The sequence below is a fragment of the Canis lupus genome, chromosome 35 (genome assembly GCF_048164855.1).
Source record: "Canis lupus baileyi chromosome 35, mCanLup2.hap1, whole genome shotgun sequence".
NCBI lineage: Eukaryota > Metazoa > Chordata > Mammalia > Carnivora > Canidae > Canis > Canis lupus.
In genome coordinates, this window is record NC_132872.1 from 14,602,327 (window position 1) to 14,619,974 (window position 17,648).

Here is a 17,648-nt window from a genome sequence, read left to right on the forward strand (position 1 = left end):
TACCACCTTTTAAGTGTTACTCTCCCATAGAGAACAAGAAACCATCCAAGGGATCATCTTTAAGATGGGGTATTATAAGTTGTTTTCATGTTATGTTTATCTGAATTGGGCATTTAGCCATTCTAAAGCAGGTATAAGTTGGTTGAGTAGAAGGAATCAGAAAGATTGCAGTATCTAAGAACACTTTGGCTAATTTAATAAATTCACTTCAAAAGGTACAAGTAATAACTGTCCTCAAAACAACATCTGCATATTAACATTGTTAAAATCAAAGGAAAAAATAAATAATTACAGAGTTTTGGTAATTAACTGACGTATGCTTTTGCCTTTCATTGTTCCTGAACAGCTTCAAAGATCAAAACCTAGTTTTGGAATTGACCAAATGGAGTCAGAGGAGAAAGATTATCAGATGAATTACACAGACTTTTTAATCAGTGGGGAAATAATAGGAGAGCTAAACTGCTTAACTAATAAACCCATGACATATTCTGCTACCTGCAAGACTGTAGTGGAGGTCAGAAAACATCACCTTATATCCTACTGCTGTATCTTATTAAATGTCTGGTATCAAATTTAAGGTTATTTCTGTACTTAGCATATGTTTAGAGTCTAGTGATAATTTTTTTTAAATTGGAAAAATAAAGGAACATAACTTGTTACCAAAGTATACTTACCCAGTATATTGTCTTGGCAAAATGGCTTGCAAAAGTTAACCTATCAAATTGAAAGAAAGATTTAACCAGAAAAACTGATTAAGTGAGGTCTCTCATGGAGAAATTAGAGGACATATTTGAACTATTAATACCATAATTTGAGAGGTGAGGAAGGAAAATGTCAGAGAACTAATATCTTTAACCAAAAAGTTGAACAGAGTGGATGGAAATTTCCCTAGACACAATAAGGACAAAATTCCCAAAGCAACAGGGGCTTCCACTGGCTTAATTTGAACTCAAAAGAACAATAACTGCAAACAATTGAACCCCATGATGTATAAAAATCCGTAAGTTGTTAATGATACCAAAAGTTGTTTAATTTGTAATAATGTCAGGATATCAACTTACTACGCTAAAAATGGATTTAAAAATAGAAAGAATTCAACATTTATCCTGCTTTCCCTCTACAAACTCTTTCAAGAAAAGAAGATGAAAAAATATTCTTCTATACAGAATTTCAGCTAACAAATCTAGAAGGAGAGAATTAGAATATCTTTATTTTGCTATCTCAAATGAAATAATGGATCTAGGCAATAGCCATCAATTGATGCTAAAACTACTATGTGCAATGTTAATGGGAAACTTTATAATGAAAGGACCAGGCTGGCACCACCTAAAAACAACTGTAGAATCACTAAAAGTTGGACAACTGGGCATCATGTGCCTCATGCTATGATGCAGCAGAAGTACTGGTACCACCCATGATGAAGTGCTCTTGAATAAGAAAAAAGTAAAAGCCTATTTATCGAACCAGTTAATAGAAAATGCAGAGGAGAGAGAAACAGGTTAATTGACATCAGAAGGGAAAAACTCGGTAAATCCAAAATATGAGAGATCCACAGAATGAATAATCTGTTTTTTCTTTTTCTTTTTCTAGCAAATTAATGACATATAAAGTGGGAAGGGAGAAGGAAGAAGGCAAGGGAAAACTTTATGTCTTTATTATTCAGTGATGCATATTATAATATTTCCAAGTTAAAATTATGCCTGGGATTTGCATAAAAATGCTTTAGTCTTCTGTTTCTGGTTACAGAACACCAATCATGAATTACTAAACAAGCAAAGAAATATGATGTCACTTACAGTGTGAAAAAAGGGGGCAATGAATAGAGACCAACATTGAGATGGCCCAAAATATGGATGAGGCAAAGACACTAAAGAGTCATTAAGAATACATTCAGGGCAGGCCGGGTGGCTCAGCGGTTTAGCGCCGCCTTCAGCCCAGGGCGTGATCCTGGAGCCCTGGAATCGAGTCCCACGTTGGGCTCCCTGTGTAGAGCCTGCTTGTCCCTCTGCCTGTGTCTCTGCCTCTCTCTCTGTGTGTGTGTGTCTCTCACGAATAAATAAGTAAAATCTTTAAAAAAAATGTATATATATATATATATTGAAAGAACTCAGGAGAAATATGTTCAAAAAATGAAAGGAAAATATAACCATAATGAGAAAAGTGATAATAAATACCAGTATATTGTAAAAATATAAAAAAGAGTTAAATGGAAATTTTAGAACTAAAAAGAGCTGATTAGAGATGGTAGTAAAAAGTCAATAACTGGAAGACAGGGATCCCTGGGTGGTGCAGCGGTTTAGCGCCTGCCTTTGGCCCAGGGCGTGATCCTGGAGACCCGGGATCGAATCCCACGTCGGGCTCCCGAGGCATGGAGCCTGCTTCTCCCTCTGCCTGTGTCTCTGCCTCTCTCTCTCTCTCTGTGTGACTATCATAAATAAATAAAAATTTAAAAAAAAAAAGTCAATAACTGGAAGACAAATGATAAAAATAATAGTTTGAAAAACAAAGAGAACAATGATTTTTTTTAATGTACAGACACTCTAGAGATCTATGGTGTAACATTAAACAATGTAATAGTGTATAATACAATTTGCAGTAGGAGAAGAGAACAAGAATGGGCAGGAAAAATATTTTCTAAATGATTACTAAAATGTTCCCAAGTTGATAAAAAGCCTTGACTCACAGTTTTAAGAAAGAAACTCAAATAGAACAAACAAATGCATGCACCACACACACGTGTGTGCTGAAAAACAGAAAGAGAAAGTCTAGAAAGTAGTCAGAATAAAAAGAAAATGTATTTGGGGGAACATAAAAGAATAATCACTGACTTCTTATTGGAAACAATGAAGATGAGAGAACAATAATAGAACAACATCTTAAATTGTGGAAAAGAATAAAAATGGGATAAATGAAAGCTGAGGCAATTCTTCCTTCTCAGACCTGCACTACAACAAATACTAAACAATATTCTTCAAGATGTAGTAAGTGCCATTAGAGGGCACAAATTCAGATCTACAGGTAAGGAAAAACACCAGAAACGGTAAATCGGTAAGTAAATATAAATAACTAGGTTTTTTCTTCTTGCAATTTTCTTAAAATAGAACCATTTAAAGAAAAAATAAAAATAACATTGTAAGGGGGTTATAATACATGCAGAGTGAAAATATGAAAATAACAGAGAGAAGGGTGATGGGTAAGCGGAATTATTCTCTAGTAAAGTATTGAAGTGTGATGCAGGAGTGGGGATGGTGAAAGGTCGCGTATGAGGGTAAGAATAGGAAGTGTAAAAGTGGGAAATATCAGAAAGGGAGACAGAACATGAGAGACTCCTAACTCTGGGAAACGAACAAGGGGTAGTGGAAAGGGTGGTGGGCAGGGGGTTGGGGTGACTGGGTAATGGGCACTTGGCAGGATGAGCACTGGGTGTTATGCTATATGTTGGCAAATTGAACTCCAATAAAAAAAATAAAAATAAATACCTGTTCTTCTCAAACTATTCCAAAAACTCAGAGAGGAAGGAGAGCTTCCAAATTCATTCTATGAGGCCTGCATTACCCTGATACCAAAACCAGGTAAAGACACTACAAAAAAGAGAGCTATAGGCCAGTATCTCTGATGAACAGATACCTATCCATAGATGCAAAAATCCTCAACAAAATATTAGCAAACTGAATCCAACAATACATTAAACAAAATTCACTCACTATGATCAATTGGGATTTATTCCTGGGATGCAAGGGTGGTTCAATATTTGCAAATCAATTAGTGTGACACATCACAAAGGATTAGAACCATATGATCATTTCAACAGATGCAGAAAAAGCATTTGATAAAATACTACATCCACTCATGTAAAAACCTCAACAAATTAGATTTAGAGGGTATATGCCCCAACAAAATAAAGGCCATATGTGAAAAATCTAGAGCTTACATCATACTCAATGGTGAAAGGCTGAAAGCTTTTCCACTAAGGTCAAGAACAAGAAAAGGATGCTCACTTTCACTTTTATTCAACTTTTATTCACTTTTATTCAACATAGTATTGCAAATCCCACTCAGAGTGATCAGACAAGAAAAATAAATAAAACTCATCCAAATTGGTAAGAAGTAAAACTTTCACTCTCTGACATGATACTGTATATAGGAAACCCTAAAGACCACCAAAAAACTACTAGAACTGATAAATTAATTCAGTAAGGTTGCAGCATACAAAAATCAATGTACAGAAAACAATTGCATTTCTATATATTAATAATGAAGCAGCAGAAAGAAATTAAGAAAGCAATTTCATTTCCAATTGCACCAAAAATAATAAAATACCTAGGAATAAACTGAAGCAAGGAAGTGAAAGATCTGTACTCTGAAAACTATAAAACATTGATGAAAGAAATGAAGATACTTCATGCTCATGGGATGGAAGAACAAAAATTGTTAAGTATCCATACTACCCAGAATAATCTACAGATGTCATGTTATCCCTATGTAAATTCCAACAGCATTTTTCACAGAACTAGAACAAACAATCCTAAAATATCTATAGAACCACAAAAGACCCAGTATAGCCAAAGCAATGTTGAAAAAGAAAAAACAAAGCTGTAAGTATCACAATTCCCAATTTCACATTATATTACAAAGCTGTAATAATTAAAACAGTACGACACAAAAATAGAAACATAGATCAATGGAACATAATGGAAAATCCAGAAATAAACCCACAATTATATGGCCAATTAATCTTTGACAAAGGAGGCAAGAATATGCAATGGGATAAAAGCAGTCTTTTCAACAAATGGTGTTGGGAAAATAGGGCAACTATGTGCAAAAAGTGAAAAATGGACTACTTTTTTACACTATACACACACAAAAAAAAACCCTCAAAATGGATTAAGGATTTAAATGAGAGACCTGAAACTATAAAAAAAAAAACCTAGAATAAGGATGCCTGGATGGCTTTGTCAGTAGAGCATGTGACTCTTGATCTTGGGATCATGAGTGCAAGCCCCATGTTGAATGTAGAGCTTACTTAAAAAATAAAGGAATAAAAAATGAAAATCCTGGAACAAAAAACAAGTGGTAATTTCTCTGACATTCAGCCATAACAACATCTTTCTAATCATGTTTCCTGAGGCAAGGGAAACAAAAAACAACAATAACCTTTGGGACCACATCAAAATAAAAAGCTTCTGCACAGCAAAGGAAACAACCAACAAAACTAAAAGATAACCTACTGAATGGGAGAAGATAGTTGCAAATGATGGATTTGATAAAGGATTAGTATCCAAAATATATAAAGAATTTACACAACTCAACACCAAAAATAATAATAACAAAATAATCCAATTTTTAAAATGGTCAGAAGACATAAACAGACATTCCTCCAAAGAAGACATACATACAGGCGACCAGCAGACACATGAAATAATGCTCATCATCACTTATCATCAGGGAAATGCAAATCAAAACTACAATTAGACATCACCTCACACCCGTCAGAATGGTTAAAATAAAAAAACTCAAGAAACAAGTGTTGGCAAGGATGTGGAAAAACAGGAACTCCCGTGCACTATTGATGAGACTATAAACCAGTGCAGCCACTGTGGAAGACAGTATAGAGATTCCTCAAAAAATTAAGAATAGAACTACCCTAAGACCCAGTAATCATGCTAGTGGGTATTTACCTAAAGAATTTGAAAACGGTAATTTAAAGTGATATATGCACCATATGTTTATGGCAGTATTACTTACAATAGTCAAATTATGGGAAGCAACCCAAGTGTTCATCAATAAATGAATGGAGAAAGAAGATGTGGTATATATACCTATATACAATGGAATATTATTCGGCCATAAAAAAGAATGAAATCTTGTCACTTGCAACAACGTAGATGGCTCTAGAGAATATATTGCTAGGTGAAAATAAGTCCGAGAAAGACAAATACCATATCATTCCACTCATATCTGGAATTTAAGAAACAAACAAATGAACAAAGGAAAAAAAGAGACAAACTGAACACAGACTCTAAACTATAGAGAATAAACAGATGGTTACCAGAGGGGAAGAGGGTGGGGTGATGGGTGAAATAGGTGAAGAGAATTAAGAGTACACTTATCTTTTTTTTTTTAAGAGTACACTTATCTTGATGAGTACTAATATATAGAATTGCTGAATCACTATACTGTACACTTAAAATCAATGTAACACTGTGTGTTAACTACACTGGAATTAAAATATATATATTATATATAATTTATATACATAAAATATATAATATATAATTTTTAAAAATAAATCATCATTTATTATAATCAGCACCATATGTTATTAGCCGAACATAATATAGATCAGTGGAACAGGGAAGAGAATCCAGAAATAGATTCAAATATACACAATCTTTAACAATAATGGTATTTTCAACAATTGATCCCGAAAATCCCAAATATCTATATGGAAGCTATGAGCCTCAGATTCCTACATTACGCACAAAAATTGAGTTGGAATGATGATAGACCTAAACATAAAAATCAGAGCTATAAAAATTTGAAAAGGAAACACAGATCTCGAGATAGGCAAAGATTTCTAAGCCAGGACATACAAAGCACTAACCATGAAACAAAATATTGATAAATTGAATGCCACTGAAATTAAAATCTGCTGCTTTTTAAAAAAAGACATCATGAAGAATATGGAAAAAAGCAACCCACAGACTGTGGGGAGCTTTTCACAATAGCTTGATCTGAAGAATTACTTGACAATGGAACCTATAAAGAATAGAAGACAAATCACTGAATTAAAAACTGGGCAAAGGATTTGAACAAACCTTTCACAAAAGAATATACAAGTGGGCGATAAGCACATAAAGAAGATTCTTGATATCATTAGCTCTCAGAGAAATGCAAATTAAAATCATGATGAGGTATCACTACACACCTACTGCATTGGCTAAACATAAAAATAATGAGCAGCAGGTAATGGCAAGGATGTGAAGCAACTGAAATGTTCATCATGGCTGATGAGAGTCTAAAATGTTACAACCCCTTCCAAAATCAGATTGACAGTTTTCTTATAAAATTAAACACACACTTACCTATTACCCAGCAATCACACTCATACATCCTTACCCATAAGAAATAAAAACCGACATACACAACATCTTGTATATTCGCAGCAGCTTATTCCTGATAGCCAATAGTCTGCTCATTAGCACTGGCATTTTATTGTTATCTAAAAAGTTTGCTCCCCTAAAATTATGTGTTTTTATTTTTATTAAAGATTCTATTTATTTGAGTAACACGTGGAGAGTGCATACAAGCAGGGGGTGGGAGAGGGAGAAGCTTGGCAGGGAGCTCAAAGCTGGGCTCAATCCCAGGACCCTGGAATCATGACCTGAGCTGAAGGCAGACACTTAAACACCTGAGCCATCCAGGCACCCCAAAATAATGTATTTTTAGAAATATTCATATCTTTAAAAAAAAGAAATATTTATATCTTTAGTTTAAAAGTTTAAATGATTTTCGATACCTTGTTTTCTACTTTTTTAGAATCTGTAAGAATAATAACATCTCATTGGAGCATGTGGCCTTTTAATAATTTATGATAAGATCACACAAATATTTATTACTATACACATTTTAGTAAGTCTCCAGGCAACAACATGAATCTTAAATAATTTAAATTCTTAGCTTTAATGTAAATGAGAAAAACCTGATCTCCTTAGACTATGGGTATGCAGAATGAGATATTAAATTTAGATTTTCCTTTTTTCAGACATGTTTTATTCCTAAAAATTACTTGTATGAAGCTTTTGAACAATGTAGTCCTCACATTGAATATAAAATGTGGCTAAAACTTGGACTTTCTATTACTGCCAAAAAAATCAGGGAACATCTATCTTATGAGGTAAGAGGTGTTTATATAAGCTCATTCTTCACTCTGAATGGAATTGTATTAAAATATGGTTATTAATGAACTATTTAGGAATTTATATTAAATTTTATCAACAGTAGACTACGAAATTGTGCTTTCCTTGTAGGATTGGAACTACAAGATGCAATTAAAACTCTGTAATGTGTCTGTAAAAGATATACCAAAGAACATCAAAACTGGTATCTATGATGAAACTGTGATTTATGTCATCCTCATCCATGGAGCTGTAGAAGATTGTCAGTTACGGAAAGCTTATAAGGCACCTTCTTTAATTCCTATAACATGCTATCAGGTAAAGGAATGTTGATTCATACCTTCCAGTCAATCCGCCATATGTCTGACAATGTATGAACATTAGAAAAATTGTCACTTTCCACCTTCCCATCTCCCGCCTTTCCCCTACCACTCCATAAGCACAAACACCACACACACCCAGTTCACGGATTGCCTTGACACTGGGTAGCCCAAACACCAACATATTCCTATTCAATGTCGATGAGGCAGGCCGAGCTGTACATTTTGGCCATAGTTAGATTTTGGTGCAGCTGTAAATAGAAAAAGGGGGCCTAGTAAGTTCATATACAACATTGCAGAAGGACCACTTTCTCTGGACTGTCTTAACAGTACTCTGGAGAATTTCTGCCAAACCCATGCTGAACTGAGCAACAGAGGTATTTGCTCAGATACTTTGAAAGATACTTCCCACATTTAGGCTACTGAGTTTTCCTGGCCCTCAAAATGAGAAGCTCTGCGTATGAAGAAGGAAAGAATGCAAACCCTGTGTGTGTACGTGTGTGTGTTGGGGTAGAAAAAGGGAGGCACATGGCAGGAGAAATCAGGTGACATACAAAATACAGCTACAGAAAGTACATTGAAAGAGGGACCTAGAGTTGATCGAATTAGACATATATTTTTTAAGTAATTAATATATGGCAGCAACAGTGCTAAATGCTAGAGTGACCAAGACAAGTGAGATTTGCAACTTGCCCTCATACGATCTCTCAACCAAGTGAAAAGAAAAATATGTAAACATATTAATGAAACGTGTACAGCTAAGATAGAAGTATTTACGAGGTAGATTTGGGACACAAGAAGAACGTGAGGTGGGGGTAAGAGGAATCCTAAGGTGGGAAAGGATCACAAGAAAAAATTTCTGAGTGGATGCCTCTAGCACCAATGTGATACACCCACTGGGAGGAAGTGAGACATTACTCTTAACTATGGTGCTGCAGACTTCTATTCTTGAATACATAATAACAGAGCTCTGCTGTGGGTGCTGATTGGGAATTTAGATGGCCAAGCAAGAGGTTCTCAAGGCAGCCTAAAACCTACGCAACTCTGTCTACTTTCTCAGGCAGACAGCCCTGTCTATTGTAGATCTGGGTACTCATGTGATTCAAAGCATATCGAAAACAACATATCTGATATAGACATGTTTACCTTTCATCCCAGATATTTAGAGAGGTCCTGAGATAGTAGCTTACCAGAGAAACACGTAATTGTATGGTAAGTACTCAGGAATTAACTTAAATTCTATTGAACATCAGGTACAAGGTACTGAAGATTTTACAAAGGTAATGATTGTTCAAACTTCGGTTGATCTGAAAAACTTCAGATGGAACACTAGAAAATATGTACCTTCACGTAAACCATCTCTTCCAACATGTAAGTTAGATTTCTTTGAGTAATTGAGAACTTTCCATTTATAAAATAGCCATATATGTATTTGGAAACTACTGAATGCATTCTACCTAGAGTATTCAGAAATCATTTTAATTGCCGTATTTGATATCTGATGTGTGAATTCAGACTGAGAAGATCCATGTTCACTCTATTTTTCATCTATAAGGATAAATATGCATAATTACCAAAATACTATGGGAAAAGGTTAATGAGTAAATTTTTATTTTTAAAAAATTTTATTTATTTATTTTAGAAAGAGAGCCAGAGTGGTATGGAGAGAGGGTTTGGGGGAGAAGAAGAGAGAATCTCAAGCAGACTCCCAGCTGAGCGTGGAGCCCAACTCAGGGTACGATCTCATGACCTTGAGATCATGACCTGAGCCAAAACCACAATTTGAAAACTTAGTTAACTGAGCCACCCAGATACCCCAATGAGGGTATTTTTAGTTCTTCCCCAATTAAAATATTTTATACAACAGTAATAATGAAAATACTGTTACACTGTCTGTTCCAATTACCCATGGGCCTGGCATTCATTCTCAACATGGCTTAACATAAATGTATTTGGGATTATGGGAGAATAGATTATTTTTTCTCTCTTTCCAAAATTCCTGCACATTTTTTACATAATCCTTATAATAAAAGGCTTTTTAAGCCTTTTTTTTTAATGTGACCCTTCTTCCCACCAATTGAGATTACCACCAATTTCAGATCACAGGCCCAGGTGTGAATGATTTGAATCTGGTCTAATGTGGTAGGTGAACTGATAGGAATGGTCGTTTGTTCCATTGTTTATACTAACACAGTCTTTCTTGAACCAGCTACAACCAGACTGTATAAAGAAGGCCTTCAATTTGAGACCAATATTGAGGTAAATTTAAAGCAGTTTTTTAAAAGTTTTATTTTGGAGAAAAGAGAGTCTGGTATTTATGGAAATTGTCAATGTATTTTTCTTAATCTGAAAGAGTTTACCTGCTAATCAGTTTGTCAATTTCTTAGTCCAGGGTACAGTGGAAATTGAATTTATATTTTTTTTTATGAATTTATATTTTTAAGTAAATATTAGATAAATGATAAAGAAAAGCAAAGTTCAGAAGATCCCAGAATATTTGTTTTAAATCACATTAGCCACCACACACTATTGGAGTAGCTAGGGTTGTCATGTATGTGAGCTGCTACCACTTCTCTGCCTTGGGCTAAAATTTTGACTGGTCTGAAGACTTCATGGCCACGTCAACTATCCATCTGGGATCTTCCAACTTGAAGGCAGTTTGCTCAACTAACCACAATACCTGTCACAAAACAGGAGCTCCATAGTGAAGGTGCTAATCTAATCTGCCCCAAGCTCACCAAAGTTATCCAGAAAATCCCATAAACATTGGTTAATTTCACACCACTATGAACTTGGATAGGTCACTTAGGGATCTTGGGCTCTTCAAAACCCTAGGCCAACTTTGCAGCAAGATCCCAAGTTATGAAACACTGTAGGGCGCTGGAAATGAAAGTGGGCCACAGAGAAATACAGTGGCAGCACCTCACAACATCTACGCCAGCTTGCCTGTAGACTGAATCCTGGGGAATTCCAGATGACGTAGGGAATATGTTTTTAATTCTACTTGGTGCCAAACTGGTTGCATTATTCTAGGAGATGCTGATTATAATCCCCAGACTCTGAGAGAGATCTGCTACAAATACACAAACCAGAAAATTGTGTATTTGGTTGTTAAAAATATATTTTACATCAAGTCCATTTGCTCCATTAGCCCTAGGCATAAAACTTGGAGACACATGTGCCTTCTCCCCCTGAACCTCTCCTCACAAGCATACGTTGAGTGAAAGAATGTATGTTCTGTGGTGGAAGTTGAAGGTGTTTTTCTCATGTCTGTCCGGTCTTCAAGAGGCCAACACTTTTTTAAAATACACAGTTCCTGTCCAGCATGAAAGCAAGAAGTTCACACCCTCCCTAAATATTTTGGAGTCTTTCTGGGGAAGCTATTCTTCAAACCTTCCCTAGTGGCTGCTGGTTGCCTGGAACTACTGACCCAATAACATAGGGGCTGGGAGTATGGGCTCTGGCATGAGACTCCAGGTTTGCTCCCTGGTTCCATCGCTTCTTAGCCACGTCACCTTGGACAGATTTCTTAACCTGTTTAAGCATCACTTTCAGCATCTATAAAACAGAGACAGTGACCATATGTACTTCGTACAGTGCTGCTGTGCAGATTAAAGAAATGGAAAGTATGCTGCATAGTGTTTGGCACATAACAAGCAATCCAAACAAATAATTTCTATTTTTCTCTGCTAACCCCTTAATCACACTGAAAACTACTTCTCCAAACTTCTTGTGCTCTCCAGATACTAATTTTCTAAAAAATATGGATACAGGTCCCTCCTCTAAATCTCCCAAACACGGTTGCTGCTGAAGACTAGGAAGTAGCAAAGGGAACTTACAATTTTAAAAAAGGAAGAAGATGAGGAAAACACTTAAGATAAAATATTAGATGGCTCCTAGAGTCTTCTAGAGTAGTTTATCTTTCTCCTTAGCCTGGGCTGGCTGCCAAGCTTGTAGGATTCAGCATAATAGCTTATTTTGGAGAATGAGGATGCAGGGAAGCTAATGCTCTCCCTCTACCTATTTCCCCGAAGTGCTGCTTTTTCATAATTAAAAAAACACCTGATTGCATGAGGTTGTTAATATAGAGAAAGTAGTGTGGAAGTGAGAGATAATTCTTTAAATGGTAGAAACAACAGCTAGTGAGTCTTATAAAGGCAATTGTCAAATTGTGTTATTTAGTAAATGTTTTTTGTCCTTGATGTTAGATCCTGCCTCTGTTTCTGGGCCAGCTCCCTTCATGCTCTCCCAACCCCTCCTCATACTGCCTCCCCCACCAGAACTGTGGCTTTACCATCACATAGTAAAAAGGCCCATGACAACATCCAGCAGCTCCTTACAAACTGTTCTGATCCCCAGAATGGAGCATATAGCACTGCCATTGCCAGAAGCCCTGGTCCTCAGTCCCCTGCTCCATAGACCAGATTCATATATCTGCCCTACTTTATAAATCTAACCTTTATTAATAGTCTGCAAATTTGACTCCTATCTCCTGTCTCAATTTCTAGATTCAACAGCCTAGTGGGTTACTTGATAGTATCAAGGAGGAAATGGACTTCTATACCGTTACCTAGAATAAAACTAAATGAAAATCTGGTAAGCTGCCTTAGTTTGCTCAACATGATCTGGATCACAACTGTCCCTGGAGATACAGGCTGAAGCCAGAATTGCATGTGCCCTTTTGTGTGACAGTGTGAAGGATACCACGTACCACTATTTATTACTTGCAAAATGATCACTCACCACTAACAGCTGATTCTTCTAAAGACGCTATTTCTAAATTCCACTTTGGAAAATTAACTCTAAAATAATATTCCTTTATCTAGATTTCTGAAAGCCTTATAGACTCACGGTTTCCTCTATATATTTTGCTACTTAATCTCACATGCAGCATGGTCATTTTTCAGGCCGCCATGTACTGTGCAAGATATAAACAAGTAATAAAGATATAAATAGGTAATAAGCAATTACTTCAATTGTCAAGAGTTTCTGTTCTAGTTAAGGAGGTAAAACAGATCAGAGGGCAGTTAAATAGCAATACGAGATACACAGTGGATAGTGCCAACTGAAGCTACAGGAATTCAAAACTGAAACAACTGCTGTTGAACATAAACAAAGCCTTTATGGAGGAGGGAAGAGGATGTTTGGAATAGGGAACACAAAAGAGCAAGATTTTGGGAAACAATGAGTAGACCAGTCTGGCTGTTGGTTGCTCAAAATGTAGAGTCAACGGGGAAGTGCGTGTGGGTGTGGATGTGGATGTGGGGGTGTGTGTGTTTTATGACTCTAGGTTACATAAAGCTACCACTGAACTAAAAGATAATCGTCCAGTAAGTCTTTATACTGTTTTAAAATGTTTTTAAAATGTTTTAAAAATGTTAAAATGATTTAAAATGTTAACTCTTGCGTGCTACTTCCTATGACAATGATCATATTTAAAAATAGATTTAAAGGGTAACAATACACTATGAATAAGTGTTTATAAGAATTACTTGTAATACGACCAATATCTTCACATGGGAAAAAATGTATACAAAATGATAAGGAAAACTCCATGACTCCAGTAGGCAAATTTAAGAACAGCCAATTCAGGAAAAAGACAATACCCAGAATATGGGGAAAAGAAAAGTGCCAAATTAAACAACAATGAAGTATTAACATAAGCTCCTTAAAATTAACAATTTTTATTCCACGGTAACATCTACTCCCTTTGAAATAGATGAAACTAGAGTGATACTTGTTTTCGTATATTTTGCTGCTGGATGAGCAAAAGGAATTTGAAACAAAAGTCATAAAAATGCTCATCTACTTTGATTCCATGAATTTGCTTCTGGAAACCAATCCAAAAAGAGTAATCCAAAGTGATAAAGTAGACATCTGTACAAACTATCCAGTGCACCACTATTTTTAATGGCAAAAAATTAAAATGAGTCCAAGTGTCCAATAGTAAGAAAGTTTATAATTTCACTACAGACCATCTGTTAGAGGAAATACCATACAACCATTAAAACAATTGGTTGTATAGTCCAATGTAAAATATAAAAAGAAAGGCAAAACTGCACATACAATTTTCTTAACATGAAAAGAGGTCATGAGCACCTGGATGACTCAGTGAGTTAAGCTTCTGCCTTTGACTAAAGTCATGATCCCAGGGTACTGGGATCAAGCCCCATGTCCAACTACCTGCTTAGAAGGGACCCTGCCTCCTTCTCTCTCTACCCCTCCCCTCTCCCATGCTCTCTAGCTCATGTTCTCTCTCTCTCTCTCTCTCTCTCAAATAAATAAAATCTTAAAAAAAAAAAAAAGAGGGAGAGAGAGAGACCGAAAAAGATAAACTCAAATGATTCATTCAGGTGTTAGAAAGGTAAAAGAAGGGACAAGTGTGGTGTGTTCACCTCTCATGTTGTTTTATTGCTCTTGTAATGAAGAATATGATTGTAAAATTCCTACGCATTATTCAAATATAAATTGTCTCGAAGTTGTCTGTTCCTTTCTGCCCCTCTTTATACTCAGCCATCCCAGTGCGGTGAAAAGGAGTGGGAACAGTCAGTGCTGAGACCCAGTCCATGAACTACCCCTGTCTCCTTCAGCAGAACCCAGGGGTTTCTCAGACTCTGACTGGCAGTTTAAATCCGGCCACCACCACTTTGTGAATGCTAAGTGACTCACATTCCCCCACCCAGCGTCCTTCCTCAGCCTCAGCAATAATGACCAGGAGGTTATTTCCTGTGGGAGTGAAACTGATCCTCTAGTACATCCTGTTTGGGGTTGTAAGTCAATTTTGAAAGATTCCAAAGCTCTGTTTGCATTTTTTTTTCCCCTCCCTACTTCTGTTAGGAATGGTTGACAACACTGTTTTGAAGACTGACACACGTATGGGCACTGCTGTCACAAGACGCCTCCTGTTTTTCGAACATATTTCCCTGCATCAAAAGGGAGCAACTTCAAGCTAGATCCTGTATGGATGATCCTGGTGCCACAAGAAAAGGTGTTTGAACCTTCCAACCATTCCATCTAAAATATGTTTCTTGGAACATTTTCTTGATTTAAAATAGCTTTTATTTTAAATATCTAAAACATCTCAAAAATCGTAGAGTAAGGTTTAGTTTTAGAACCACCTGGAGTCATTTGCATAATGCTCTCAAAGCAAAAATGGTTCGATTCATTTTGTGAAAACCAAACTGCTATTAAAATGTAGTTTAAATGTTGATCTTAGTCCACGTAATTATTTTTGTCATTCATTGTACTTCACTCATCTTGGAAGTGCTCAGTGAATTAAAATAGTAAAGAGTGGAACCTGATTTACACCTAAACAGTGTAACTCAGTCCAAATTGAAACTTTCAGTGTCCATTTCATTCATCATCTCATTAAAAAAAGAGCCTGATGCCTGGCCCATCTTTTTTTTTTTTTTTTTTTTTTTTTTGAGAGAGAGAGAGAGAATCCCAAGAAGCTCCACACCCAGCACAGAGCCCAACATGGGTCTTTTTTTATTTTTTTTTTATTTTTTTTTTATTTTTTTTTTTTTCCAACATGGGTCTTAATCTCACAACCCTGAGATCATGAACTAAGCTGAAATCAAAAGTCAGATGCTCAACTGGCTGAGCCACTCAAGTGCCCCTGGCACATCATTTTTAAAAATAGTCTTAACGAGGGGCATCTAGGTGGCTCCTTCGGTTCAGCATCCAACTCTTGATTTCAGCTCAGGTCATGATTTTATGGTTATGGGATCAAGCCCTACATTGGGCTCTGCACTAAACAGGGAGTCTGCTTGAGACTTTTCTCTCCTCTCTCTCATAAATAAATAAATAAATAAATAAATAAATAAATAAATAAATCTTTAAAAAAAAAGCCTTAACCAGTTGTTACTGCACGCTTTCTACATGCTAGGTGTCTAACAAACACTACACACTTATGAACTTATTTAATCTCCACAATAAGCATATAAGACAGATACTTTTATTTCCAATTTACAAATGTGTAAACTGAAAGAATTAGTGTAATTTGCTAAAAATCTCACAGCTAGTAATAAGCAGAGTAGATATTTAAACACAAGTCTGTATTTAACTATTATACCATATGACTCTCTAGTATGGTAAGTCCTGAAGAAATACCCGAAGAATTAATAAAATTTTAAATATATGTCTTCAGGACCATGCTTCCACCAGGGGTTGGAAATCTGAATCCTTAAGTTTGTCTTCTACAACTGGTAGTAGGCACATTTTCAGAAGCCAGGTGTAAAGACTCCATTCCCAAAAGGTTCTTGCAGAGAAGACAATTTGGTTTGTTTCTGTTGGGAAAGTCAAGTCAAACTACTATCACTTCTGTCCAAAACTGAACTCAATCAGTTTTTGATTCCAATGATAAGTGACTAGCAACTGTATTAGTGTTTGAGGGAACCCTGTTAAGGAGTACCCTTTTTCTCCTGGCTGGTGAACCAAATGAAAATTAAAACAAAGGATTAAAGAAGGTAGAGACTAAACCACACACACACATACACACACACACACACACACACACACACACACACTCATGCACAAGCCTTTATTAGTGACTGAACTGACATAAGGAACAGGATTGCCTTCTGACCCCCAGAATTGGATGTACTGACCATCCTAGGCATTTATCATTACTTACTGCCTTAGCTGAGAACAACAATGCCAGATTTATAAAGTCAAATTTACTCTCAGAAGAAACCAGGAAGGAAGGACTGGACAAAGAATGTCCAGATTCTGCTTCCAAATTCATCAATCTGATAAGCCACTCCACCTCAGCAGAATGAATGAGCTGGTGACAAGCCATGAGTATAGGAGCAATGGAGAGTAGAGCTCTCAATCCAGGACAAGACGCGAGGTGGGAAAGAGCTCTCCACCACTAGCTTGTCACAGTGAGCTCAGTATGCACTAGACTCTCTTCTGAGGGCTTTGCCTTCATTAGCTCAGGCCATCATCACAGGAACTTTAGGAAGTGGGTACTCTCATTGCCTCATTTTTACAGAGGAAATAGTGGGACTTAGGGAATTCAGATAAATTACTCAAAGTCACAGCTAGACATAATGACACCAGGACTCAAATCCTCTAAGCACATTCAGTTATATTTTGTGAAATAAATTCCCTAGACTCTATTTTGGAAATCTAAACCGTTAGAGAAGAGGATGAACTCCACAAATATTAGTCATGGTCATTGTCTGGCCAAGTTTGTGTTCTGGAGTGTAATCATTTTCACATGGGGAGAGAACCCTGAACAAGACATTGAGATATGAAGTGATCCCAGCACTACGCATGGTATATACCCACCTGCCCCCATCAGCAGGATCTGGGTGATTGTGTGCCCAGAACTCTTCCCTCATCTGAAAGAATGTAATGCACAGACTTTGACCTGAGGAGGATGCTTAGAGCTCACTTCCACTTGACTCTTCAGAGGAAACCCACG

General features: G+C 36.4%; 1 protein-coding gene across 1 annotated transcript in view; it reads left to right on the forward strand.

The window, feature by feature from the left end:
* The window catches only part of SLC9C1 (solute carrier family 9 member C1), an 81,962-nt gene extending 66,536 nt beyond the window's left edge, over positions 1-15,426 (forward strand). The window contains 7 exon segments of the mRNA XM_072812519.1: positions 347-514; positions 7,766-7,897; positions 8,031-8,216; positions 9,472-9,589; positions 10,428-10,477; positions 12,727-12,814; positions 15,056-15,426. Of these exon segments, the coding sequence (XP_072668620.1) occupies positions 347-514; positions 7,766-7,897; positions 8,031-8,216; positions 9,472-9,589; positions 10,428-10,477; positions 12,727-12,792 (720 nt within the window). The 3' untranslated portion in view covers positions 12,793-12,814; positions 15,056-15,426.
* Positions 15,427-17,648: the final 2,222 nt, after the last annotated feature.